The sequence below is a fragment of the Lotus japonicus genome, chromosome 6 (assembly GCF_012489685.1).
Source record: "Lotus japonicus ecotype B-129 chromosome 6, LjGifu_v1.2".
NCBI classification, from domain to species: Eukaryota; Viridiplantae; Streptophyta; class Magnoliopsida; order Fabales; family Fabaceae; genus Lotus; species Lotus japonicus.
In genome coordinates this window covers 64,970,210-64,997,798 of record NC_080046.1, presented here as the reverse complement: position 1 = coordinate 64,997,798, position 27,589 = coordinate 64,970,210, and the positions used below count along the sequence as shown (strand labels likewise).

At 37.0% G+C, this 27,589-nt stretch overlaps 3 protein-coding genes and 1 pseudogene across 4 annotated transcripts; 3 read left to right on the top strand and 1 right to left on the bottom strand.

The window, feature by feature from the left end:
• Nucleotides 1-224: 224 nt before the first annotated feature.
• LOC130722213 (COP1-interacting protein 7-like) lies at nt 225-4,959 on the top strand (annotated as a pseudogene).
• A 2,644-nt stretch (nt 4,960-7,603) lies between these two features.
• LOC130726519 (uncharacterized protein At4g04980-like) lies at nt 7,604-11,333 on the top strand. Of its 2 annotated transcripts, none has more exons than XM_057577796.1 (8): nt 7,604-7,762; nt 8,204-8,398; nt 8,505-8,597; nt 8,701-8,827; nt 8,916-9,912; nt 10,133-10,298; nt 10,384-10,548; nt 10,749-11,333. In XM_057577796.1, the coding sequence occupies exons 1-8, from the start codon at nt 7,697-7,699 to the stop codon at nt 11,079-11,081; spliced, it is 2,142 nt and encodes a 713-aa protein (XP_057433779.1). In that variant the 5' UTR covers nt 7,604-7,696; the 3' UTR covers nt 11,082-11,333. The 2 variants fall into 2 exon arrangements, with proteins under 2 accessions (XP_057433779.1, XP_057433780.1); XM_057577797.1 differs by lacking the exon at nt 7,604-7,762 and adding an exon at nt 7,837-7,963.
• A 6,154-nt stretch (nt 11,334-17,487) lies between these two features.
• Nucleotides 17,488-19,502, top strand: LOC130726946 (polyphenol oxidase A1, chloroplastic-like). Its single transcript, XM_057578264.1, has one exon. The coding sequence runs from the start codon at nt 17,550-17,552 to the stop codon at nt 19,386-19,388; it is 1,839 nt and encodes a 612-aa protein (XP_057434247.1). The 5' UTR covers nt 17,488-17,549; the 3' UTR covers nt 19,389-19,502.
• A 5,932-nt stretch (nt 19,503-25,434) lies between these two features.
• LOC130725780 (polyphenol oxidase, chloroplastic-like) lies at nt 25,435-27,409 on the bottom strand (the record flags this gene model as incomplete). The annotated part of the gene is made up of 1 exon (XM_057576972.1): nt 25,435-27,409. A coding segment is annotated over one exon (1,731 nt), but the record flags the coding sequence as incomplete, so codon positions are not given.
• Nucleotides 27,410-27,589: the final 180 nt, after the last annotated feature.

Below are 27,589 nucleotides of genomic sequence, written 5' to 3'. Positions count from 1 at the left end.
ACATCTCCTAATAATTCCCAATAATTGAACTCTCAACTTTAGAAATTCAAACAACTACCTTTAACTAGACAGACACTGCGGCCACCATCGGCAACTAGGTCTTTAAGAAATTGTGTTTACCTATCATTATCTCAAAGATTAACAATAATCTTAGAATAAATTCCCACCCCAAATATTAATCTCATTTTTCTCTCTCTAGATTTCACAGACATGACCAAAGAGTTAGCTAGATACGAAAACAAAGAAGAAGCTGTCACTGTTGCATGTGATTTCAGCGTTGAAAAATCCTATAATATACAATAATATACAATAATAATGTCCCAGTTTGCACTCCATGTGCGATTCTTCTTCTTCTTCTTCATGTGCCTACTGCTACCTTTGCTTTCTCTCACCTCACATACATACTCAGCTTCCACATGACACTCCACTCTGTCTCTGTGACCACCATCTTCACACCTTCACCACCATAACACCAACCTTAACACAGCATTTCAAGGTTCTTTTCTGACAGTCTCAGCTCACCATGGATTCCAAGGCCATTCTTGATTATGCCCTGTTTCAACTCACCCCAACTAGAACCAGGTGAATCTCACACACCCTGTTTGCTACATGCTCTGATTTCATTAAGAAACTCTGCTTTTTTTACAACTGAATGAGTGATTTTTGTGTTTTGCTTTTGATGATTTTGCAGATGTGAGCTTTTAGTGTTTTGTGGAACTCGTCGTGAGAAAATAGCTTCTGGGTTGTTTGAGCCTTTCGTTTCTCACCTCAAATTTGTCAAGGATGAGATCTCTAAAGGTGGATACTCGATTAAGCTTCTTCCTCCCACCACTAATGGTGCTTTCTGGTTCACCAAGGCCACGTTTGAGAGGTGCGCACCACTTGACTGCTTCTGATTTTGATTACCTTCTTACATGTTTTCAATCAAATTTGAAGAACAGTGAATCAATTAACTCTGCTGTGAAAGTCCTTAACACTTGTTTGGGGGGTTATTTTACAGATTTGTGCGATTTGTTAGCACTCCTGCTGCTCTGGAGAGGTTTGTCAGCATTGAAAAGGAAATCCAGCAGATTGAAAATCAATTTGAAGCTAATGCTTTATCAATCTCAATTGCAAATCCGGATGAAGGTACGGTTAGGAGCTGAAACTTTGACATGTTTTGTGGATATTTGTATATGAATCTATTAGTATTTGGTGCTATAATTAAATTCCTAGAAACAGCACTTGTTGATTAATTTTCTTTCACCTAATCATGAGCTGCTTAATGAGGCTAGTTTTCAACTGAAATCCTTTCATGCTTCAGGAAATATACCACAAACCAATGGCATCACAAGGAGGTTAAGTGATTCTACCAAGGTATTTTATTTCTTAAAAAATGTCAGAATTACTATATGGTCTGGTGAACTTTTATTGATTAATGTTTTGTATTGGTTTCAGTTAAATGATGTACTTGACGGTGTTGACGATAAAGCAGAGGAAAGTTCAAAGTAAGGTTCTGCATCTTGAATGGTTTTTGTTGTTGAAAAGTAATTTCTTGCTTTCACCAGTTCACTTGAAACTATTCCTAACACTTTCAATTGCTATAATGATAAGGATTTCGCTGCAACGTCTTTTTGAGTCTCGGATAGCACTACTCCGGAAAGAGCAAGCAATGGCTTATACGCGTGGTCTTGTCGCTGGATTTGAGATCAATAGTATCGATGATCTCATATATTTTGCAAATGCATTTGGAGCATCGCGTTTAAGGTATGAACTGCAAAGATATTATGTCAGTCCTCTCATTCCTTACAAATCTAAGGATTATTGAGAAACTATTCATGTGAACTTTTAAGTTTCCTTTAAACTCTAAATGTCTGTGCATCTTGTCTCCCTGACATGAAACCTTCACTCCTTGACCAAATACCTGTGCATCTTGTCTCTTTGACATGAAACCTTCACTCCGTTTTTAGACCAACTATAAGTGTTGATATTCAATGTATGCAGGGAAGCTTGCAATAAATTTAAGGAATTATGGAAGAAAAAGCATGCAGATGATCTTTGGATAAAAGAAGTAGCTGCTATGCAGTCAAGCTTACCACCAGCACTTCCATTTTCTGAAACATCAGGAATTATACTAGCAAATGATATCAGTACTCCTTCTAGTGATGAAAATGTGTTTCTGGAAACTTCAAATTCAGCTACTTTAAACAAAAAAGAAGGTATTGTTTTATAGCTGTTTCTTTTTCCTTTATAGGCATCCAAGTCAAATCTCTGAATTTTGTTATTTTGTCATTAGCAAACCAAATAATCAGTCATATGCCATATTATGCTTCTGTCTTGTCTGCTATCTTTTTTGGTTTAATCAAGCAGTTAATATTTTTGTTTCTTTTTCTGTATTTTCACCCTGTGAACTGCAATTTGACAAACTATCTTTAAGTTTAGGTCAAACCAACCTTTTAAGTGGATAAAAAATAGCTTAAAAAACTCGATTGAGTTTATGTTAGGGAAGATAAAAGTCCAGGAAGAAAAGAGGGTACATATAAGAAATGATGAGAATAGTTTATTGAAATTTCTAGTCTAGTGTGATTTAAATGAGAAATGATCTTACCAAGGAATGTCATGTGCAGATGTGAACTTGCCTACACCAGATCAGAGACCACCGCATATGGCAAATGTTCATATGGCAATGCCCTGGCCTTACAATTTACCTCCATATATGTATAATATGCAAAATCCTAATCAGCAAATGCCCTCATACCAAGGATATCCTTTGGCTAATATGCAGTCTGTTCCTCCTTACCATCAAAATATGCAATGGTCTTCTAACCTGGGAGTGAATCAGAGATCATCAGCAACGAGAAAGGAGAAATCTCATCATAAGAAAGGACCAGAAGAATATGAAGACCAGCTGACAGAGTCCAGTGACCCTGATTCTGAGAGTGAATCTAATTCAGATAACCAGAAGAACTCAAATGATTCTTTGAACGAAGATGTAAAGAGGAAAAAACACAGAAGGAAGTCATCTGGAACAGTCGTGATTCGTAATATCAATTACATCACTCCAAATAGGAGAAATGGGAATGAGGGCGGAGTCTCTGATGAATCTTCTTTAGAAGATGACATCGATGAAGAAGCCATAAAAAATAAGGTCGGTGTTGCACTCGAATCCTTGCAAAAGGTTCATAAAGTTGAAAAGCGTTCTAATCGAAAAAAAGCACTGGCCCAGCGCAATGCAATTAGAAATGGTGATGCTATTGAGGAGGATCTCACTGAAAACTTGACTGATGCATCTGAAGGAGGGAACAAAGATAAGAACTGGGATGCATTCCAGAACCTTTTGAAGATAGATGAGGAGACTGGGATTGATGGATCTGGAAGGATGCAGCCAAACGATGTTCAGGATGAACATTTTGTGGTGAGAAACTCAGAAGAAAGAACTCCATATTCCGCTAGTTCAGCTCAAAACTTGGATTTCAAGGAAGTTCTGAAGAATCCTAAAGTTGCAAATGACTCCTTCATTGTCGCTCAGAGAGATGGAGGAAATGAAGGTAGATCCAAGATGGATGAGTATGTAGACAACTGTGGTCCAGTTACAAAGAGCAGAGATAATATGGGTGAAGAAATATTGTTATCACACAGAACAGGAGAACCTGGAAATGAGTTTGGGGATCCGTTATCTACTTTTGCTGCTGATTCATTAGGAACCAAAGGCAGAACATCAGAAGATTGGTTTATTGTTGATAATATGGAAAAGATGAGGAGCGCTGATACCACCATCACGCCCAAAGTGTTTGATGATGATTACACTTTATCATCAGTGAATGGTTACTCCCATGCTGAAAAAAGAAAAGAAGGAACTCTGGTTGATGATTCCTTCATGATACAGGGTCAATTGGTGGATAATAGTCTTTCTGACACACAATGGAGGACAGACCTAAGTATGGTTGAAGATCTAACTCCTGCCAACAAGCTGGAAAGTGACACGGCTGCTTCAAATGAGAAGAAAGCATTAGCAAACAACCAAGAGCCGAATGACCTCTACGTAGTTCTACAACGGGATTCAGGATTGGATTCTGTCGAGGCCTCTCGGTCAATGGACTATGAAGTTGACTTTTCTTTCTCAGAACCTGATAGAAGATCCTCTGTTGATGATTCACCTAATGTGAGTAACAACCTTTCTGGTAGTCCTGAGAAAACCAGCATGAATAAAAGCAAAGTTTCAGCTACAAGAAATTCTGAGAAAGCTTTGCGCGGATCCTCTGGGAAGGGAAAGCCTGAAATAATATCTAGGAACAGAAAGCCATCTCTCCCAAGTAGGCCAGTAGTTCAGAAGAGCAAAAGGGAGCAGGTATAGTGAATTTTCAATGTTTTTGAGTACTTTTTATGCTTTGAACACCTACAACTTTTCTCATAACATTCAGTAATTCTAACTCCTAATGATCTGTGATGGTAAATAGGAAGATGAAATAAGGAAGAAGATGGAAGAAAAGGCGAATGAACGCCAGAGGAGAATTGCTGAAAGAACTGCATCCTCTGGTGTTGCTAGAGGCGTGCCCAAAAAAGACCAAATTGAAGGCAAAACAGCAAGGGTTTCTACCACTAAAGTGTCAAGAGTAAGAGTCAGTCCCTAAATGTGACAAACAGAATTAGTTCTGTCAAGGTAAGGACAATTTAGCAAAGCTTGTCAACATTTAATGAAGATGCTGCTCTTACAAGGTACACAGAGACTCTGCATGGTGAAGTGTATTTAAATAAATGTTGATTAAATTGAAATGAATAGTTTCATTTTGTATAAACTCTTAATTCATTGGATGTATTGAGGCCAATAATACTCTAAAATATAGGTTTCTTTTGATTCATAGTTATATATATATCTTTGTCCTCAAGAGTGTACCAAGTGCTTGAAAGGAGCCAAATTCTGGTTGAATATTGAATCTTGAAAGTTGTTATTTTGTTGGATAAATGAAAGTTTCATTTTTATTTTGTCTCTTAGATTAAGAAACCTTAAGGACAGTCCAACTTGTATCAAGGGAATCTCACTCAAACTCCTAAAAGAGGGGTATAGCTGTTCATGGAATGATAAACACTACTACTAACAAGACATACTTGCTTAAACACTTGAAATTAACAGCACTAATAGTACTGTACCAACACTAATGGCTTGCTATCAGCCATAAACATCTCTCATGACGCTCGGCCTCAGGTCAACGCCTCCCCAAGTAATGAATGTAGCAAATGCGCAAAACTTCTGTATGAAATGGAGTGTGAGAACTTGTTTATTGTGCTTTGACTTTTATTAACTATTTAATTAGTATTCTTAATGACACTAACCCTATATTATTATTCCAAAACTGAAATTTTCGTCTTCCACTCTTTCTACATTAGATGGTCTTTACAACGAAGGGCTACTTTATAGATTGTTTTATCTGATGAATGCCTACTTTAGACAATGTTTTACCAGGCATTATTTAATGGTTCATTATAAGGTAGCGTTTGGCAACGGAACGGAACAGGACAGAACGGAACATGACAATAATGTTCTGTGCAGTGTGTTTGGTAAACATAGCACAGAACAGGACAATTATGTTTTGTTCTGTGTTTGGTGCACGTGAAACAGAACAGAACCATACAGTTAATTACACATATACCCTTATGTGTTATATTTAATATTATATAACAATTCACTGATAAACTATCATCAAATTCAAATTCAATTCAAAATTAATTAAAAAATACGGTATATTTTTTTTTCGGGAGGATATATTTATAAAACATTATCTTGAGAACACCTTTCTCAAGAAGCAGAGGCGGATTCAGACCGTATATATCACTATGGCTAAACATAAAAGAAATTATAGACTAAAATATATTGAAAATATTTTTTTCTTTTCGAAAAAGAGAAATATTATAGATAAAACCATGAAAGAAAGTTTCTCACGGAAATAGAAGAGTTTACAGTGCAAGGGTGATTAGATGACAAACACCCTCTGTCACAAAGTGATCTCCTCTATATGTAGAGACATTCTTAAACAAAAAACATGACAAACAAAATGCTAGGTCCTTAAATTCACTATAATCAATCGAATCATACAAATCAAACAAATTTAATAATCAATTATGAGCTATGTAATATATTAACACTGTCTAAAATTATATACAAGGTATCACAAATAACAATTCTTATTTACTCTCATTCTTATCATTTCTATCTCTGACTTCATGACTATTACTATGTATTAAGAGTTATCACTAATAATATACAATTAAAAAAAACTGGTGTGGCTAAAGCCACACCTAGCCTTAACATGGATCCGTCCATGTCAAGAAGGCAAACAACAAACCAAAGTGGCTCCTCTCTACAATACCCATATGCTTGGCCAAATAACCGCAAAAACAATAGCTACTCTAAGAACAAGGCCAACCCAAATATAAATGACTTCCCGGGTGACCCCTAATGTGGACCACTTTTAAAGTGGTCTAATTTTAGACCACTTTTTTTAACTTGCTATAACAGGTCAACATATCTTTTTTTTAAAGAAATTTAATATATGATAAATTTTTAATGATATTTTTTCTTAAAAAAAATAATGTCTTGACTTACTATACCCAGTCAAAGTAGGTGGTGTAAAATTACACCACCTAAAAATGGTGCAATAATAATAGTAATAATACAAGCCTATGTAATTTTTTTTTACATTGGAAAGATAAGTCTATGTAATTTGATATTCAACCTTTATTGAACTAAACATATTTTTTATTGATTAAGAACTAAAAATTTGAGAAATAATTGTCCTAGCGAGTTTCTTACCATTAGTTTGCGATTAGTTTGAAACTGATTCAACAGTTCTCACAAGTTTTGAGAACCACGTTTGTTTTAAAGAACTTGGAAGTTGGAACCTGACTGCTAATTTTTTCTGTTTGCTGCCATTATACAATTTAGAACAAATAGACTTTGTTTAAATCCGAACCAAACTCAATTCCTTTTTTAGGTACTCAAAAGGTGCATGGAGTTATTATTACTTACTAGTTCATAATAAATCAAAACAAATTAGGGTGGTAAAGAATGTATGAAAATCGATCATCAAATTCAACTACCGTACGCATTCACTCGCCAATGTTGAGTAGTTTGTTAGAAGTTAAAACTGAATAGAAAGTTAAGTTTTTTGGTGCAAAACTGAAAAGAATTAACGTTGATTAAATATAGAAAAACCGTAGAGACATGGAGAATTAGTAGTAGCTCTCAAATGGAAGAAGCTGTTCAGTAATCTCTTATTTTTAGCTATAAGCCTCCCCTTAATTAATATCAAGCTAGTTAGAACGCTCTTACTTTACACTGCTAATTAGTAATTGGTTAATTTTTTTTTTCTAATTTTTTTTTTAATTAATAACACCCTCCTTACAATCACTTAGCTATTGTGAATTGCAAAAAGACACAAATCATAAACACCAAACTCAAGCCATACCTCTTACTTGCATGCATGTCTCTTATGTTTTATTGTCAACCCAATTTGAATATTCATTCTCAACCTTGTTTTTAATTTTTTTTGTTTCTTGACAAGGATTGACTAATTCTCTTGTAAATTATTCCATAGTTTTCAGTATAAGCTGAACATTTCAACATGGCTGTACACGTTTTGTGAAGTTGTGGTTTGCACATCATAATTTATCTTTTATTCCAGAGTTTCCAGAGTTTCCAGTCATTATAAGCAATTAAGACATGTCTACTCTGAAATTTTGCGGTTTCAAGCCAATGATCTTTAGGAGGAAGTCGTATACTTGTGAGGTAAGTAATCTTCTGAAAATTCCTGTTTCTCTGACCTTTTCTTTGCATTTCAACATCTCTTATGGACCTGAGATTGCAAAATGAACAAATAAAGACAGTCTGAATCCTTTAAAAACAAATTGAAAATCTTGATATTCAGTTTTTGATACTTTTAACATAGCAATTCCCATGTGTTTTGTCATTGTTATTTTTCATGAAATGGTATGTTCCATGCTTCAATGTCATTATACCTTTTCAATTCCATTTACCAATTTTTTTCTTTGAAGCATTTAATTCAGAACCTTCATGAGATGAAATTGCTGAAAATTTTATTTACATGTGTAACCATTAGAAGAGGTATCTAGTATACAAGCTTTAGTGGTTTTGGTTTTTGCTGTCTGAAATATTATTCAGATTTTATACGTTGGAAAGCTTCTCAATGTTTAATCACATGTTTTGCAGTCAATAAGAAGCTCTTCCACTCCCAAAAAGGCTTCAAAGGCTCATCATGATGATTGGAAGGGAGGAGAATCAATGGAGTGGTCATTTGTTGGTGGAGATCAATTGATTTTAATGATGGAGGTCCATAAGAAGATCTTTGTCTTCAGGGACATCATGGACCTTTCTCCTTTGCACACTTCTGCTTCCTTAAGTCAGGTTATTTATTCCTATTTTCTGTTTGAAAAAATGATTGTCTCCCTTACTTAAAAGTTGTTACAAAAAGATGTTCTTATGTGATGTTCTTTTTGGCTCCTTTGCACAGATGGTTATTACAACTGTGGAAGATCTGCAAAGGCTTTACCCTGGGATCATACCAAGCAAAAGAGTGTCAAATATTGACAACTCAATAGATCAGGTTTCAACAATTTGTTGCATCTAAAACTATGCTAATTTCTAATTATGATTACCATTGAAATCTTGGTCTCCCAAAGTACTAAATGTAGAAAATTTTCCACTAGGATCTGGCCTACTTCTGTGAGGCTTTGAAGTCTCTTGGAGAGTCATGGATAATGAACAATGATAGTCTGGACAGAAGCAATTACAACTTACCATCATGCAAGGATAATACCAATATGCAACAACTCGGTATGTTATCAATGATCTTATTCTCCCTGTCAAAATAATCAGAATTTAGAAATTATTTCCATTTTCAACACTTGACTTTGTTTTGCAGGTGAAACTATGTTGGCTACACTTGATTGTTTGATTAAGATTGCAAATGATAAGTTTGATATCATGGAAGAGGATAGTCCAAAGAAAGGATTCAGCTCATTTGCAAAATCCTCCTTTACAGATAGCAGCTTCCTTTGCCCCTCTTCTCCAATCACACCAAAATCTGTCCTTCCAGAAACAATGAAACACAGTCCAAGATCTTCTTGCACCCCAACACTCAGGTCTCTCAGAGTTCAAGCTGTGGGAAAGCTCAACCCAATTGATTTAAAGCGCTTAGCTTTCCACATGTCACCGCCACGCATGGAAACTCATGATCATAAAATAGAGAAGGAACCAGCCATAGACAATGAAATGGATCTCAATGCTAGAAATTCTGGAAAGGATACATCAGAGGATCTAGTTTTTGACTTGGACACAAAAGAGGAATCAAAGAAAACAACTAGTCATCATTTAGAAACATATAAACCATTGCAAACACCTACACAATCATCTCCACCTCCTCAATTAACACCAATGCCACCACCTCCACCCCCACCCCTTTCCACACCATACATGATACTTCCAAATGTGACAATGCCAGCACCACCACCACCACCACCTCCACCGCCAACACTGTCTCCAAGCTCAAGCAGTACTGCAGTACCACCTCCACCTCCACCATTCATTCCTCTGAAAGCTGGATCACCACCACCACCTCCACCACCCATGTCCTTGAAACCCGGATCAGCTCCAGCACCACCACCACCGATGCTATGTGGAAATGGAGCTGCTGCCCCACCACCACCTCCACTTGGAGCAGGGAGAGCCTTGCGGCCCAAAGCAACTACTAAACTGAAAAGGTCAACACAATTAGGCAACCTGTACCGAACTCTCAAGGTGAAAGTAGAAGGATCTAGCCTCAGAGGCAAATCATCCAATGGGAGAACAAGTGCAATTGGTGCAGGAAAAACTGGAGGAAAACAAGGAATGGCTGATGCTCTAGCAGAGATGACAAAAAGGTATGCTTCTTAACATTTTATTAGTCTTCGTCTAACAGCATATTTGGAACAGCTTCGTTTCATCATAACCAATTCCGAAACCGAGAAGATACTCATGAAAACTTCTTCTCAAAATTGATCCTGACTTTAGAATCAATCGTAGAAGAGCTTTCAAACATGCACTAAAACTGTTAAGTTGAACCTAATGTCTTTTGTTTTTGTTTCCCCAAATTTTTACTAGATCATCATACTTTCAACAAATAGAAGCAGATGTTCAAAAGTACACAAAACAGATCATAGAACTGAGATCTTCTATTACCAATTTTAAGACAAAGGACATGACAGAGTTGATCAAGTTCCACAAAGATGCTGAGTCCGTTCTTGAGAATTTAACAGATGAATCACAAGTGAGTTTAGAAACTTCATTTCCATTGGAATTGCACCTAATGCATCTATTAAATTGTCATGTACAATTCTAATATTGCTATGCAGGTCCTATCACGGTTTGAAGGTTTCCCCTCAAAGAAGCTAGAAGCTATAAGAATGGCAGCATCACTATACCATAAATTGGATTCAATACATATTGAGCTTCAAAATTGGAACATAGTGGCTCCCGTGGGTCAGCTCCTTGACAAGATTGAACGCTATTTCAACAAGGTATTCCACAGTCTCTTATAACATGTTTGGATCGGCTTCTCATTTTCTATAATCAATTTTGGCATCCAGAAGTGAGCTACTCACAGAAGTTTTTAGAATTGATTTTGACTTTAGAATCAAGCAGAAATATTTCCAGACATGCACTAGTTCCTTTATATATGTACAATCATTTCTAACCAACAAGAGCAATTAACATGCAGATCAAAACAGAATTAGATACTTTGGAGCGAACAAAAGATGAAGAGTCCAAGAAATTCAAGGGCCACAACATCGAATTTGACTTCTACATTCTTGTTAAAATTAAAGAAGCAATGGTGGATGTTTCTTCCAATTGCATGGAGTTAGCACTAAAGGTTTCAAGGTCAAACAGTGCTAGTGATGGGAAAAGAAAAGGATGTGATGGCAAGTTGCTTTGGAGGGCTTTCCAATTCGCATTTCGGGTGTATACATTTGCTGGTGGACATGATGATCGTGCTGACAAGTTGACAAGAGAACTGGCTAAGGAAATTGAGAGTGACCCCAATCACCCATGAATATGATCTTGCACAAGCTTTCTTGCGAGTAAAGATATAAGCTTGTGAGCTGATGACATGCTTGATCTATAATATATTTAAGAAGTGAAAATTTGACATGGTGACCCCAATCACCCATGAATATATTAGTCTTTTGATGAAAAATGATGTTTAGTATGAGAGGAGTGTTCTCTCTCTAAATATACCACTTGACATGAATTTTTGTTTAAGTTTTACATGAAAGATTGCACTTGAGATCACATTTACATGCAAGATTGTGCCAAATAACACACAGTGTGAAGCACAGTTGATCTTCGCACAGTTGATCTTAGAAAACTATCCAATTAATCTCCACACTGAAAATGATATGTAAAAACATTAATAGAAAATAATTACAATCAGTAAATACGTCATTGTAGTATTCCATATATATCAATACAGATCTATATTCTATCAAAATAATTAGTATGTTATTCGAATTAAAATCCACCGTGCATAGCACGGGTAATCGGGCTAAATACTAGTATTTAAGAAGTGAAAATTTGACATGGTGACCGGTGAGGTTCTTTCTGAACACCAATTATAAGTCTGTTTTTTTTTTTCCTTTTTAAAGTTAATGTCCGTTTTTGTAGTAAGTGGGTGTTTGGTTCCCATTACATAATAATCCCAATGTCAAAAGTGCAAGTCAAGAAAAACTTGAGATGTTTGGTTGTGTTATTCACATAAGATTTTTAGTTTAGAATCAATTTTGAATTGAAGCCGAAAATCCTAGCTTACTTCGTGGGATATTTTTTATAAGCAAATGTTAGTTTATGGCATGTGCCCAATAAATAAGAGTAAGAGGATTTATATTTTTAATACTGTATTTATTTTTTTACCCAACGAATGTGAAATTTAAAGAATTTTTAAACTCAAGTAAGAAATTTTAAGAAGTTTGTCTATTTATTTAAAGAGGCTAGGGTGTAATGTTCAAATGACATTTACAACGATGAGTTCCTTTCAAGAAAAAAAAAGACTTAATAGCATTTTTAGTCCCACACTTATCACGATTTGACAGTTTTGGTTCCTTATGAAATTTATTAGCCTACAACGTCCCTCATGTTTACTAATTGTTGCAGTTTTGGTTTTTTATCAACTTTTATCCAATATTTAACAGTTTTTAATTAAAAAATAAATTAAAAATAAAGCTTGAAGAACAGTTTTATGTTTTCTATTTAACAATTTTATGGTTTCTAGTTTTTTAAATTGATTTTTTAATCAAAAACCGTAAAAAAATGGATGGAAGTTAATGGTAAACCAAAACTACAACAATTAGTAAATGTGAGGGGCGTTGTAGGCTAATAAATTTCAAGAGGGACCAAAATTGTCAAATCGTGATTAGTGAGAGACTAAAAGTACTGCTATTAAGCAAAAAACAAAATGTATGACAATATGAGTCTAGTAGTATTTTTAACCAAATAAACTTTTGAAAAACTTATACCTTATTCATTCGGGACCATGATGGCAACTGTATGTATGCAGAGTCAGGTATTCTTGAGCACCGTTTGGGGCCGACAATAGCAGAAGCAACAGCATTCCGTTGGGCAATATCACGGGTACAACTTCTGGAGCTAGATACGGTAATTTTTGAATCTGATACACTAAATGTGGTGAATCATTTTAACAGTGGAAACGACCAGGCAGAGTTGGAGCCACTAGTGCAGGATTGCAGGATGCTTGCCGCTCAATTTCCTTCTTTAAAATTGCATCATGTCAAGAGAGAAGCTAATAAAGTAGCACATATTTTAGCTTCAATTGCAGCGGAATGTCCAAACCAATGTTGGTGGGATAACTTTCCTTTCCAAATTTAAGCTACGCTTTTAGAAGATGTATTTTCTATTATTATTTAATGAAAGTTGCATTTACCATAAAAAAAAGACTAAATCATGAGTCCTACGAACGATTTGAACTATTCCTAACCCGAATTACCACCAAGCTAAATGCCTAAATTTATTTGACCAAAATGTAAACAGCTACCTTCAATTAGGCCGGATCAAAATTAACAAGATATATATTCCTTCGCCTTTTATGTGTTAAGATTTCTGGTTTAACTTCTTTAATACATATATGGTCTGTATTGAACATAGAAATTTGAGTGAAGAAAACATAGGAAGTCCAATAGTGTTGCTTGATTCATAACCAAATTAAGGTCCACTTATATAGTGTGACTAATTCTACACGCAAGAGGTTTGAGAAATGATATTACAAATTACGAATTATGTAAAATATACAATGTATAATATTTTCGTTTTCCATAAAATAGTATTCATGTATCCATCCATAAGTCAGTGTCACATGATAGAACATAGATTTAATTATGATATAACATGTTGAGAGAAAGTTAAGCACAACACATGCAAAGTTCTCACCGGTAGTACAGTTCACAACCATAGACTCAAAAGAGTAGCAAGAACATCGCTATGTTTTTGGATTTGCGTGTGAACCTTGGCTGCCAAATTAGTCCTAACAAAGTATAGACAATAAGTTGTAGAACACAAATTCCTTATAAATATAAGGCTTAATTCCACTTTGAGCCCCTGATGTTTTTAAAATGTGTGATTGACACCCCCCGTGTTTAAAATGTGCGGTCAGGGCCCCTAACGTTACAAAAACGTTAACTTTGGGCCCTTCCGTCCACTCCCGTTAGTTGACCAAACGGAAATGCTGACGTCGGACCCTTTAATTAATAAAAAAAATTCATTTTTCAAATAAAAAAATATTAAAACATATTAATTTTTTTTAAATTTTGGTAAATTAACCCTAAATCCCTTTCAACCTTAATTTAACCCCAATTTCATATCAAATGCTTCTCCTCCTCCTTATCCCATTCCCACCCAACAACACCATCACCAACAAAAACCCCCCACAACACTGTCACCGCCAACCCCACTCACCCAACACCGCAACCAGCTCCTCTAACCCCCGCCTCCGCACCACCACCGCCAACTCCTCAAAACCCAATCTTCTGCCCACCCTAAAAAACATTACCGAAAATCCCCCAAAACCCCTCTCTCACACACACAGATTCGAGTTGTCACACCCAAGGAGATGAAGCAGAGGTGACAGAGGGATGGATCTAGAACTCGCGGTAGAGGCAAAGAAGATCATGAAGGAGGAAGGGAGATTGAGGGTTAGAAGGCCCACGACCACAGTGACGACTTTGGTGGAGGCACGACACCCCTACCGTGGCGGCATGGTCGAAGCTCGGTGGTCACAACAAGCTAGGTGGAACAAGCAGCGGTAAGGAAGTGGCTCGAGCGGGCATTCATTATGGTATTGGAGTTTGGAGTTGTTGTTCCTCCTTCATCTTTTTCTGATCATGGATTTGGGGATTTGGTTGAGGGAATTAGGGCTTTAATTTGATTGAGGTTTTCTGGTTTGAGGATGAAGGTGATGGCTTTTGGGTCGTAAGGCAGATTTGGTGGTTACATTGGGTTTGAGGTTTGTGTTCTTTGATGTGGGTTCAGGTTCTGATTAGAGATTTGTCATGGCGGTGGCAGTTATTGATGGCTTCTGGGTTTTGTGTTCATGCCTGAAGGAGAATTCTGGGTTCAATTTGGGGGAAAAATTGGGGGTAATCAGGTAGGGTTAATTTTGGGAGAATTCTGGGTTCAATTTTGACCAAAAAATTGCAGAACTCTTGCTCTTTCTCTCGCTCACTCTTGCTCTCACTCGATATTCTTCATCCTTTTCTCCCTCGCTCTTGCTCTCGCTGCTTGGATTCAGGAGATGGTGGTTTCAAAGCTTCAAGAGATGATGGTTTCAAAGCTTCATGATTTGGAAAACAAAAAAATAATTCTGGAAATGATGAATGTGATGAATGCTGGAAAAAAATGATGATGATGAGTTATGGACAAAGATTATGATATGAATTCTGGAAAAAGTTTCAAAGTGGAATTAAGCCTTTTATTTTTTATTAAATTGTATTTTTGATTAATCAAATTTTATTATTATGTATTTTTTATTAGAAAATGAACTTTTTATTAATTAAAGGGTGCCTCGTCAGCATTTCCGTTTGGTCAACTAACGGAAGTGGACGGAAGGGCCCAAAGTTAACGTTTTTGTAACGTTAGGGGCCCTGACCGCACATTTTAAACACGGGGGGTGTCAATGGCACATTTTGAAAACATCAGAGGCCCAAAGTGGAATTAAGCCTAAATATAACTATCAACAGCTACACATTTCAATCAAATGTGGCAAATGTCAACCCCACGTGTTATACTGAAGATCTGATCCGTCAAATTAAAAGAATTTATCACATAGAATAGGACAACATGATTAGTCAAATTTTGAAAAAAAGGTTAAACTTATTGGCCTATATTACCTGTTTTGAAATCTCAACTTTATCCGCCATTTAACCTGTTTGGTCATTAGAGGAACTGAGAAAAGTACACAAAATATGAATAAAATAATCTTAGAGATTTTAAGAGTAAAATAAATTAGCACTATTTATTTTGGAATATTCTGCTTGGATTACTTAGAAATGAAATAAAGTTAAATTGAGTATGACGATACCAGATTCTATAAGTTTTTATGCCTTTTTATAAAGCAAAATAAATGTTATTAAAATTAAAATATTCTTAAAAACAACTTTCTCAAGTAAAAAGTAGAAATTAAAGATAAAAAACCACCAAGATATAGCATTCAAATTGAAGCGTATATAACTCGAGCAATATCAATATGCACAGTGCACCCAATCCTTGAGACTTAAACTCCATCTAATTATTTCCATAATACAATCCACCAACAATTTAAAAGCATTCAATTGAAGCGTACGTAACTCAAGAAAATCAAGAGTTTAATAATTATGTATTGATAATACAAAATTTATTTACACATACATCTAATCAGCATTCACTATTTTACCCCATTATATAAATTAAAATAAAAAATATTTTACAAAAATGTCAATACTTAAACTCTAACTATTTTGTCACATCATATGACAAGAATTAGTTAGATGTCGATATAAAACTATTTGCACGATCAATACATATAAATTAAACCCAAAATCAACATGCAACTGCTCTCACAATCCTAGAATTAAACTCCAGCTAAACCTGTGGCATTGATATTGAATTGAAATCCCAGAGATACATATATATGGTTTATACTTTATATGCAACTCCAAATTATTTTGATTGTTTAAATTAAGATCAAAATTTGATATATGGGATGAGTTTATTATTTTATATTAGCTTAGTTTAGCATAATAATATTTCAATAAAAAAGGCACTAAAATGTTAGACATGTTAAATTGAATGTTAACCTGCTGAATCCATCTTTTCCTGCATCATTCAATGAGACTCTTTCACACCCTTTTCCTTCTAGCTAGTGGGACTGGGTCCCCAAAAACTTGACAAGAACATATCAAAACAGGACAGAATCGGAATAGGCATTTGAGGTTTCTACGCTCACACGGATGCATGTCTTCCATTCATATTCCATTATATTGAGCACATGCATGCATGCAAAAGATTTTCTAACGGGTCCAATTCACATGCAGTGACTTGTGCAATTTCAATTTGTGAGAATTTTTTACAATCACAAATTGCATATGTAGAGATGGGGTCCACCGGTCATGAGCAATGTGCAATTAAAGTCTCACAAGAGTTCTCGACGACATATCTACTCATTTTGGACTTTAGGCGCCAAACAAAACCTTTGTGAAGGATGAGACAATTAAAGAAAAAGATTACATGTACACAAAAAATGACTAAGTAAGATTACAAAAGCATAATGTCAAGAACACAAATTGCATACGGCCTTTAATGTAAAATTCAAAACTGACCTACAAATTTTGGGAAAAAATCATTTCACACCACCTAAGGAGAGATGAAAATACAAAAGAAAGAAGTGAGAGGCATGATTTGTAATGTAATGTTTTCTTTCATTTCATTTTCATACACATTATCTTTATACTTAATCTCTTTTTTTTTTCATATTATATTATTTATTATATCTCTTGTTTCTCCTTCTTCTCTTCATTGTCGCTATGGTGTGTTTTGGATGCGAACAAACCTTTCTGAAAAAGAATAGAGGTATAGGAAGAGAAAGTGAGTGAAAGTAAAATTAAAAAGAAAGTGAGTGTAGATGTATAAAAGTTGCAAATTTTAATTACCAATTGTTTCAAATTCTACATGATATATGTATCACAAATTATGGGCCGATGCATCTTTCCGACATACACTATAGTGCAGATTTTAAAGGCCGCTAATATTTGCAGTGGCTTGTTAAAAATCCAACGAAGTGTGTTGGAAGGATGTCCGACAAAAATGAGATGTCTACATATCATTACTCTATATGTATTGTTTCAGTTCAAGTTGGAAATACTCCATGTTCTAGGGATCATTAACCACACGCAAACTTGTAAGAAAGTCCCTCATGAGTTCATTATAAAAGGACCCAAAAGTCTGAATCTTAAAACAAGTTAGGCAACTAGCTAAAAACATGGCATCTATATCATCTTCACTTCTGTCTTCGGTATCCACTAATGTCATCAATGTCTCTTCCAACTCCAACACTTTCCATTCTTCTCTGCATCCATTATTCTCTCAAAAGAAACTCAGCAAACCAAAACGGCATCATTACCACGTATCTACAGTAGCATGCAGCAGGGGCAACCAGGGCAACACAACACCAAACTCCAACAAAACAGAACAAACCCATAACAACATTGTAGGACACAGAAGAGATGTTCTGATTGGCCTAGGTGCTGCCACTCTTAGCAGCAGTAACAACCTTTTCGCCATTGCTGCTCCAGTGTCCCCTCCAAATCTCAAAACATGCGGTCCACCAGACCTCCCTGAAGACCTCCCTGATGGTGCAAATTCAAACCTTAATTGTTGTCCACCATCTTCCACAAACATCATCGATTTCAAGCTTCCTTCCTCTAACAGTAACACCCCCTTGCGGGTAAGACCAGCAGCAAATCTAGCGAGTGATGAGCATCTAGCCAAATACAAGAAAGCTATTGAGATCATGAAATCACTTCCTTCCAATGACCCGAGAAGCTTCATGCAACAAGCCAACATCCACTGCGCTTACTGTGACGGCGCATATCACCAAGATGGGTTCCCTGACCTCGACCTTCAAGTCCACAACTCTTGGCTCTTCTTCCCCTTCCACCGTTGGTACCTCTATTTCCACGAGAGAATCTTGGGGAGCTTGATCGATGACCCCACTTTCACCCTTCCATTTTGGAATTGGGATGCTCCAGGAGGAATGCAATTACCTTCAATTTACAATGACAGAAAATCACCTCTTTATGATTCTCTCCGGAATTCCAATCATCTCCCTCCAACACTCATAGATTTAGACTATAATCTCACGGAAGATCCTAATGCAAGTGTTTCCACGAACCTCACTATAATGTACAGGCAACTTGTCTCTAATGGAAAGACTCCAAGACTCTTCCTTGGAGAACCTTACCGTGCTGGAGATGAATCTGACCCTGGTGCTGGCTCACTGGAGAATGTCCCACATGGCCCAGTTCATATATGGACAGGAGATAATACTCAGCCTAACCTTGAGAACATGGGGATTTTCTATGCGGCTGCAAGAGACCCCATTTTCTTCTGTCATCATTCAAACATTGATAGGTTGTGGTCTTTATGGAAAACACTCGGTGGAAAAAGAAAGGATTTCACTGACCCGGATTGGTTACAATCCGGATTTCTCTTCTACGATGAGAATAAGAACCTTGTGCGTGTCAAGGTCGAGGATTGCCTTGACACCACAAAGCTCGGGTACGTTTATCAGGATGTGGATATTCCGTGGCTAAATTCCAAGCCCACACCGCGCAGGCCAAGGACTCAGAAAGTAGCACAGGGTTTAAATTTTGGCATTGGTGCAGCACAGGCTGCTGAGAGTACTTCAAAGAGTTATGTAACATTCCCTCTGGTTTTGGATTCTGTTGTGAGTGCCGTGGTGAAGAGACCCAAGAAGTCAAGGACCAAAGAGGAGAAGGAGGATTTGGAAGAGGTTTTGGTGATTGAAGGGATAGAGTTTGATAGGAAGACGGCAGTGAAGTTTGATGTTTTGATCAATGATGAAGATGACAAGGTGATTAGGCCAGAGAATACAGAGTTTGCGGGAAGCTTTGTGAGCGTGCCTCATTCGCATAAACATAAGAACATGAAGATGAACACTTGTTTTAGACTTGGCTTGACAGATTTATTGGAGGATTTGGGAGCTGAAGATGATGAAAGTGTTGTGGTGACATTGGTTCCAAGGTTTGGGAATGGGCTGGTCAAAATCAGAGGCGTCAAGATAGAACTTGAAGATTAAAAAAAAAATTCAACCACGTACATGTGTGTGTGGTGGTAATGGTTCCTTGAATTATATCTAGTGATGTGGGTGATTTTTATTTGTTCATGTGGTGGTAACAATAAATTTCCTCTTTGTTTGTTTCGAAAGAAAACATAATCAAATTGTTAGAATTATCTATAAGTCACTACAACAAAAGGCGTTTTCAGCGGCAATTAATATCGCTTTTAGCGGCAATAAAAATGGCCTCTATGACTTTTACCGGCACATGGGTTTCGGCTGGCGTATCGAGGGTCGGTAAATGGTTCACCGGTGCTTATTCCGGCCGCCAGTAAAGGCTTCTTGAATTGCCGGGGAAAATAATTACGTTGTAGCGGCAATTCCTTACAGCCTTTCTTATTGCCGCTAAAATATATTTTCATACTTTCCAATTATCCTTTACAAAACACTTTCTGTCGGTTATAGACGGCTAGAAATTGCTTCAATAGCTGCCAAAAACACTGTATACCATAGACCTTTTAAAGGTCATTCAAAGCTTTCATCACTAGGCACTAGCACAATCCAAGTGGCTTTGAAATAAATAGGATGTAAACAAATACCCTTGGACACTAAAATGCACAAAAGCTCTAAACTAATGCATAATCAAATTTACATTAAAGCTTCTGTCTAGTGAAAACAACACTGAAAATTATATTCACTGATCATACATTTATCAAGTTACAAACCGGTAGAAATTCAACATGTTACATCTCTTGATAAAGAACACTTCAAAAACATATACTGATAGCTATCATTTCAAGTATTACTAGCTTTTGTTTAATAATACAGATATGCCAGAAGAGTCTAGCTACATACCAATACAATTTCGGTGTCAAATGATACATACCTCAAGACATTATCATCCAAGGAACAGCCCTCAACCCTATAGAAAATAAAAGGCTTAATTCCACTTTGGGCCCCTGATGTTTTATAAATGTGCGATCTGCACCCCCCGTGTATAAAACGTGCGGTCAAGGTCCCTGACGTTTCTAAAACGTGCGATTAACGCCCTTCCGTTAGGTTCCGTCTGTTGACCAAACGGAATGCTAACGTGACACTTATTTAATTTCATAAAAAAAATCATTTTTCTAATAAAAAATAATAAAATATTAAAACTTAATAATAATAAAAAATAAAAAATGATTCTCACTCACTCAGTTCTCTCTCTCACACTCGACCCTCTCTCTCCCTCTTTCACGCTTCTTCTTCTTTCTTCTTTCATCTTCCTCCTTCCTCCTTCCATGGCTTCCTCAACCACACCTCAACCCATCTCCTCCTCCCAGTGTTATCCTCCTTCATCTTCTCAAAAAAATAAAAATAAAAAAACCTAATTTTCTAATTCCTGTAGAACCCAGAAATTCATCTCCTCCACCTTTATATTCTTATTCTTCTTCTTCATCATCATCAAAGGACCCATGAAAACCAAACCACCACCTGCAACCCCCAACCAACACCCCATGAAAACCAGCAACCGGAACCCCAACCCCACCATCACCTGCAATCGATCTGGCTCGATCTGGGTTCGAGTTCGACTGGGTCTTGCTTCGGTTTGGGCTCGGGTGGTGGTTGTGGCTTGTTGGTTGCCGACATGGCTTCAAGAGGTCGATCTGGGTGCGGATCTGAGTTTATGGGAGAATGAGAAGGAGAAGAGGGTGAGGAAGAGGAACAGAGGCAGATTGAATTTTTCAGATCAGCAGTAGTTTGGGGGTGAACACTGCAGTAGTTTAGGAGCATACTTGCAGCAGTTTCTTCTGTCCTCTGAGCTTTCTATGTTTCCTCTGATTTGCAGCATACTTGCCTTCCTCTCGTTTCTTTTTCCTTGTTCTTGGTTGCTTCTTGACTACCTTCTTCTCTCTTTTATGTTGTTTTCTTTTCTAGCTGTATACGGGATTGCACCCCATAGTGCTTTTCATTTATTTAATTAATTAAATAATGCCACGTCAGCATTTTCCGTTTGGTCAACTGAGGAACCAAACAGATTTGGATGGAAGGGCGTTAATCGCACGTTTTAGAAACGTCAGGGACCTTGACCGCACGTTTTATACACGGGGGGTGCATATCGCACATTTATAAAACATCAGGGGCCCAAAGTGGAATTAAGCCAAAACGACTGTGTAGTTGCGCACTATCTCACCAACACACCAGCAATTTCTAATGTTGGCACCTACTCAAGCAATAAGCCTTGATTCTGATTCATGATGTCAAGAAGGTGAATTTCGATAATAAAGCTGTCCAAGAATGTCCAACTTGGGGAAACCCAGTGGCGGAGCCAGGATTTTTATGGAGCCTGGGCAAAGTCAAGCCTAAGTCTAACTGGACAGTTGCGATAGTCAGGGGCGGACCTATGTTGTGGTGAGGGGGTTCATCTGAACCCAGATGAACCCCCTGAACCAAAAAAATTGCACTTAATTTCCTATATAAATTTTTTTTGAACCCCTGAAAATTTTAAATTATACTAGTAGACTAAGTTTTGCACCTATTTGCACCAAAGACCCATTTATTTGCACAACTATGACTTGTATAATTTATCATGATAAATTATGATGAACCCCCTAACCTCGGGGTCCTGGATCCGCCACTGGCGATAGTAGATACAGGTGACTGAAAGCAACAACATGATTCTAAGAAGTAAGGTTGATAGAATCGCGATTCTACATAAAAGCGGAGTGGAGGTGCAGAATCGTATAAACGTAACATGGACGTTACGATTCTATGAATATATATATATATATATATATATATATATATTATATGCATACAAATTCATATATACATTATAAAATACCATAACATAAATACTAACAACCACTTTAATGGACTTGCATAATCCACAATATTCTCATTAATAAATTTATCAATTTCACAATAGTATATAGTTTTTAAAATTGTAATCATCTCAATAAATAATTTTAAAATTGATTTATAATAATATAGCAATTTGATATAATTATAAATAAGATCTTGAAGTTTATGATTTTATTTAATCACAGAAGTTAAAAAAATTGATTGACTCAAACTCAACTCATTCTAGGAAGGCCTACAATCCTCTAAATCCAACTCTTTAACCTTCCCCTCTCTTAAAACTTTCTACTGCACCCACACCCTAGAACTAGACAGAGAGAGAAAGAAAGACAGAAAGTAAAACCCACGGGACCACATAGTCTTCTTCCTCATTTACTTTTCACTTTCTCCCACCCACAACAACACCCACTTCCAGAACCATGCCCTTCTCTCAAATTTCATCATCAACCAAACCTTCATTACAAGCAAATCACCATTCACAAATCTTTTTCCCTTCACCACTCCTTTCAATTATTTCCCCCCACCCTCGAATCCATCTTAGATTTGAGAAAACCCCAAATTTATTGTCTAAGCTTCGAGAATGACAGCAATGGTTGTCCAGGTTACCCCGTTTTTTTTCTCCAAAAGAGGTCTTGCATCCCAAAGTAAAAAATTATTTTTGGCCACAAAGCCTGGGCACATGCCCAGGGTGGCCGGGCGCTAGATCCGCCCATGGGGAAACCTGCATATATACAAGAACTTTGCTAAGCATAGGAGTTCTTAATCCTTTTTCTCTTATAGAGCATTTATAAATGAGTTATTGAAAATAGATTTACGGTTATAAGAAGTCTTCTTCCAGACTTATCCATCAAATGGCTCCCAATAAGGTAAACGGAACCTGTCATTCAATGTACCAGCTTTTCCAGAAGAAACTCTTGCTAGCCAAGTTAGTGAGTTACATGTAGGTATCAAAAATTGATTACCTACATGGCTACATGTCTTGCTCTACCCGAGTAGAATGGTTACATTGACAATCAGAATAACTGATGAACAAATTTAACGCTTGCATCAGTGACCTTTACCACTCAATTCATCTAAATCATGATCAGAATCCCACATAAGTAAACAACATAACTCAAATATATTCTAAAGGAAGAATATAAATGCACCTAAGCACTACCTAGAAAGTGACAAATTTTTAACTTTGTACTGTTGTATTACCTCTACTGAGTTCCTAAATCCTTTTGTTGGGTTCAGAAGCCAAATTTCATACTCCCTCTTACCCTGCAAATTCTTGTCAGCAAGAACCAAAATTTTAAGATAAATTAACTGATGTAAATATGATATTTAGTTTTTATATACTGATCTAGTAGCAATTAATTAATAAGAGAAAATAACTAGTTAGCAGTTAAAGGATTACTTTTGGCAAACAAGAAGTTGTAAGCTTCTGAATCAAAAGTCTGTAAATCAACACAAAGGCCATTTAATTAGAATATATATTTTAGGTTCTAATTGCGCTGCTGCACAAAGTTGAAGGTAACAACAAACTAAAACCGTTCAAAAAAAAAACAAACTAAAACGTGAAACAACATGGAATATATATTTTAGAATCAAAGTCCAGAGTATACTCACAAGTCACAATTACTTGACTTGTTGCTGCACCCGTGAATAACAGATCAGCATAACCCACTTGTGTTCAATATGAAGCAAGAAAAATCGCATAACTTGTACAAATTTGAAAGTAACGACAAACTAGGATGTGAAACAACATGGCACTGAAAGTATAGTATTGAAAGACGTAGATTCAAGGCAAAGAATATAAAAGATTCAAATACAATTTTATAGTGAGTGGTTACATGCCAAAACAACAATACCTTGGTTTAATGTTTGAGAGGCTACAAAAGTGAACGAAACACTGGAACTGAAATCACGTAGTGAGTGAACACAAATAAGATAATGCAATAGTGCCTATCAACCGAAGAAACAAACAAACGATTTGGACTCATTAAACATCAAGTTTAACTATTTGTTCCATAAACAAAGAATAGTATGACCTTTAAGTTGTGAGACACTTCGAGGTGGCACTGCTGCGACTGCATTGCAAACTGCACAACAGTACAGCACACATAGGTGGCTCCAACTGGATAGACTAGAAGGTCATTGCACAGATATGTTACAAGCATGCACAACTTTTATGAATGAAAGAAGATGCCAAATAATGGAAAGGAGTAACTAAGCAATCAGAATAGGTTTTTTCTTACTCTCTCTCTCTCTCTCTCTCACACACATATATATAACAAGCAGAAAGCAACATGAGCTAGCTAATAAATTTCATTTGCGTTATAAATTTATATATGTAAGTCTCTTCCCAGTCATTACTTTTTCTTACCCAACCAACCAGTAAAAGTTTCTTCGCAGTCATCTCCAGAATCATTTATATATTCCATGAAATCATTACACTCATCAAATCCCCCTGATTCAACATATATGAAATCCCCTTTCACTTTCATGGTCTAATGATTTCCCTTTACCTAGACAAAGCAGATTCAGTTATAGACAATTACTTTTAAGAACTAATAAAAATAACAAACCAAATCCTTCCCATTTTACAAATAATTTCTACCAAGTATCTAGATTTCGATGAATACATAAACTTTATTATAATGTAAAGCAAAATTATTAAGAAGCAAAAGGCCTTTAAGGTTGGTGGCAGAAGCAAAAACCTGAAGAACCTTCATTTCAAATGTTCCTATACCATATAACAATTTATCAAACACCTTGAAGGCACACCATTAAGAAGTAATGAGCGGGTAACCAACTCTGTCTTAGCCTCTTAGGTGCATGAAATTATGCATATGTTAGTTCAAACCCACAGATACAACAATAATTAGCAATCAAAATTTTATAGAAATTACAAAACTATGAATTACAAGAACCTAGGAATTCAAGCGAAGTGGGAGAAGAAGATAACCTCATTCAATTGCTTCTTGTTCCCGACTCAATTCATTGTTAGCAAGAAATCCATCTCAGACTGCAAATTGAATCACATAGAAATTCTTCATCACTTCAACTTTGAGAAAAAGCATCAGTTAGAAGCCTAAAATTCCAACCTAGCCTTCACTGACTCCAAACTAACTCCATTTATGAATTTCACACCATAACATTCCTGGAACATCTCAATTCCTAAACCTAGAAAATTAAAGAAAATACTGAAAGCACTAGATGTTTTATTTATTTTGTATATATATTCACCATCCAATGAACAAAATATTTTATAGGAAAATTATATACTTACCGACTCGTAATACATGGATATTTATTAACTTGATTTAAGGTGCCACAGGCACCTATTCAAACATATAAAATACAGTTAAAAGAAAACATAAAAATAGATACTGGAAAATCATATTCTTCTCACCCATATGCATGCATTACCAGTACCACCACATATACAAGTGGATGGTTGGAATTTTCAATCTTATAGTACTTAATTATATAAGCTCTATCTTGATCCCTTGGATTTTGATCCCTCTCCCATCCCTGGGAACCAACGTGACCAGCACACTCTCATCATCCTCAGCTTCTAAACGTTCCAACAAATCGGTCAAAGCAAGTCTGAAATCAGTTTTCATATTCATGTTCATATCACCACCAGAATGTGGCACGCTCAAAAAGCTTCCTGCAAACTCTGCATTCCCTGCGTTCACCAGCTTGTAATCTTCTTCATCGATAATCACATCAAACTTCACAGACATGCTGCTATCGAACTCTATCCCTTCAAGACTCAAAACCTCTTGCACTTCCTCCTTTTCGCTCTTGCTCCTCGATTTCTGGGGCCTCTTCAGCACGAGAGTCACAGCCTCATCTAAAGCCAGTGGGAACTTGACATCGTCATAGTTCTTCCTTAAACTGACCGGTGCGCGCTTAGCCTGTTCTTCCAACCTCTGAGCCCTTGACTTGGCTGGTTTAGGCGCATATTTAGGGTCTGTCCACAGATTGTCCACGTCTTTGTAAACATAACCGAGATCGGCCGTGAAAAGGCAATCCCCGACATTAACACGGACAAGTTGCTTATGCTCATCATAGAAGAAAAAGCCGGATTGTAGCCAATCCGGGTCATTGAAAGTAGTTCCACCAAGTCCAAGTTCGTTCCTCACAGACCACATCCTATCAACATTTGCATGGTGAGCGTAGAAAATGGGGTCTCTAGCAGCAGAGTAGAAACTTCCCATGTCCTCACCGTTAGGCTGGTTTGGATCACCTGTCCATTGATGGATACTATCATGAAGATTCTCTAGAGAGCCTTTACGGAAGGCAGTTTCGCCAGCACGGTAAGCTCCACCGAGGAAGTCTCCTGGGGTCTTTCCATTGTCCACAAAGACTCTGTGCAAGATTGTGAGGTTGGTGTGGACATTGGGCACGCATTCTTTGTGGACATTGCCCAAGCATTCTAGGCCGCGGCCAAGGTCCATGAGTGTTGCTGGCATGTGATTGGTGTTACGGAGAGGGTCATAGAGAGGTGAATTAGGGTCACAAGTGAAATCAAAAGGCATTGTCATGCCATCAGGAGCATCCCAGTTCCAAAATGGAATGGCAAAGGTCGGGTCCTCGATCAAGTGACCCAAGATTCTCTCGAAGAAATAGAGGTACCAACGGTGGAAAGGCAAGAAGAGCCACGATTTATGGACTGGAAATTCAACATTAGGGAACCCTATTTGGTGATAGGCACCGTTACAGTAAGCGCAGTGGACTTTGGCTTGGTTCTTGAAACTGCGAGGGTCATCATCTTTAAGATTTTTCATCCTGTTAAGGGCTGTCTTGTATTTGGATAGATATTCAGGAGGCAGCTGATGTGCCGGCAGTCTTATCCGCCTGGATTGGCGAATGCCTAGCGGTAGCCGGAAAGTTTTGACAGATCCTGAGACATTTGGTGGTGGACAGCAATCGTAGGGAGGCCTTGGACATTTAGGTAGTGTTGCTGGACCGCAATTGTTAAAGTCTGGTAACACCGGAGCAGCAATGGCGGCTAAAGGATTGTTAATGTTGAAAAGAGTGGTGGCAGCACCGCCACAAAGTCCAATCAGAACATCTCTTCTATGTCCTGATCCAGCTGCACCATCAATATTGTTATTGTTGGTGTTTGGTGATGGTGTTGTGTTGCTGCTGCATGCTACGTGATGATGATGATATTGGTGGCGTTTAATTGGTTTGCTGTGGTGGATTTTTTAGAGAATAATGGAGGATGCAGGGAAGAAGGGACATTGGATACCAAAGACAGAGGTGAAGAAGATGAGAGAATCATAGATGCCATGTTTTAGCTCTCTATCTTGTGTGTTTTGATTGATGAAGATTCAGATCTCTAGAAGGTCCTTTTATAATGAGCTCATGCAAGAGGGACTTTC

Coding starts and splice junctions, on each gene's coding strand:
- LOC130726519 (XM_057577796.1), top strand. CDS start 7,697: ATGTCTACTCTGAAATTTTGCGGTTTCAAGCCAATGATCTTTAGGAGG. Junction 9,913..10,132: donor CTAGCAGAGATGACAAAAAG/GTATGCTTCTTA, acceptor AATTTTTACTAG/ATCATCATACTTTCAACAAA. Junction 10,299..10,383: donor ATTTAACAGATGAATCACAA/GTGAGTTTAGAA, acceptor ATTGCTATGCAG/GTCCTATCACGGTTTGAAGG.
- LOC130726946 (XM_057578264.1), top strand. CDS start 17,550: ATGGCATCTATATCATCTTCACTTCTGTCTTCGGTATCCACTAATGTC.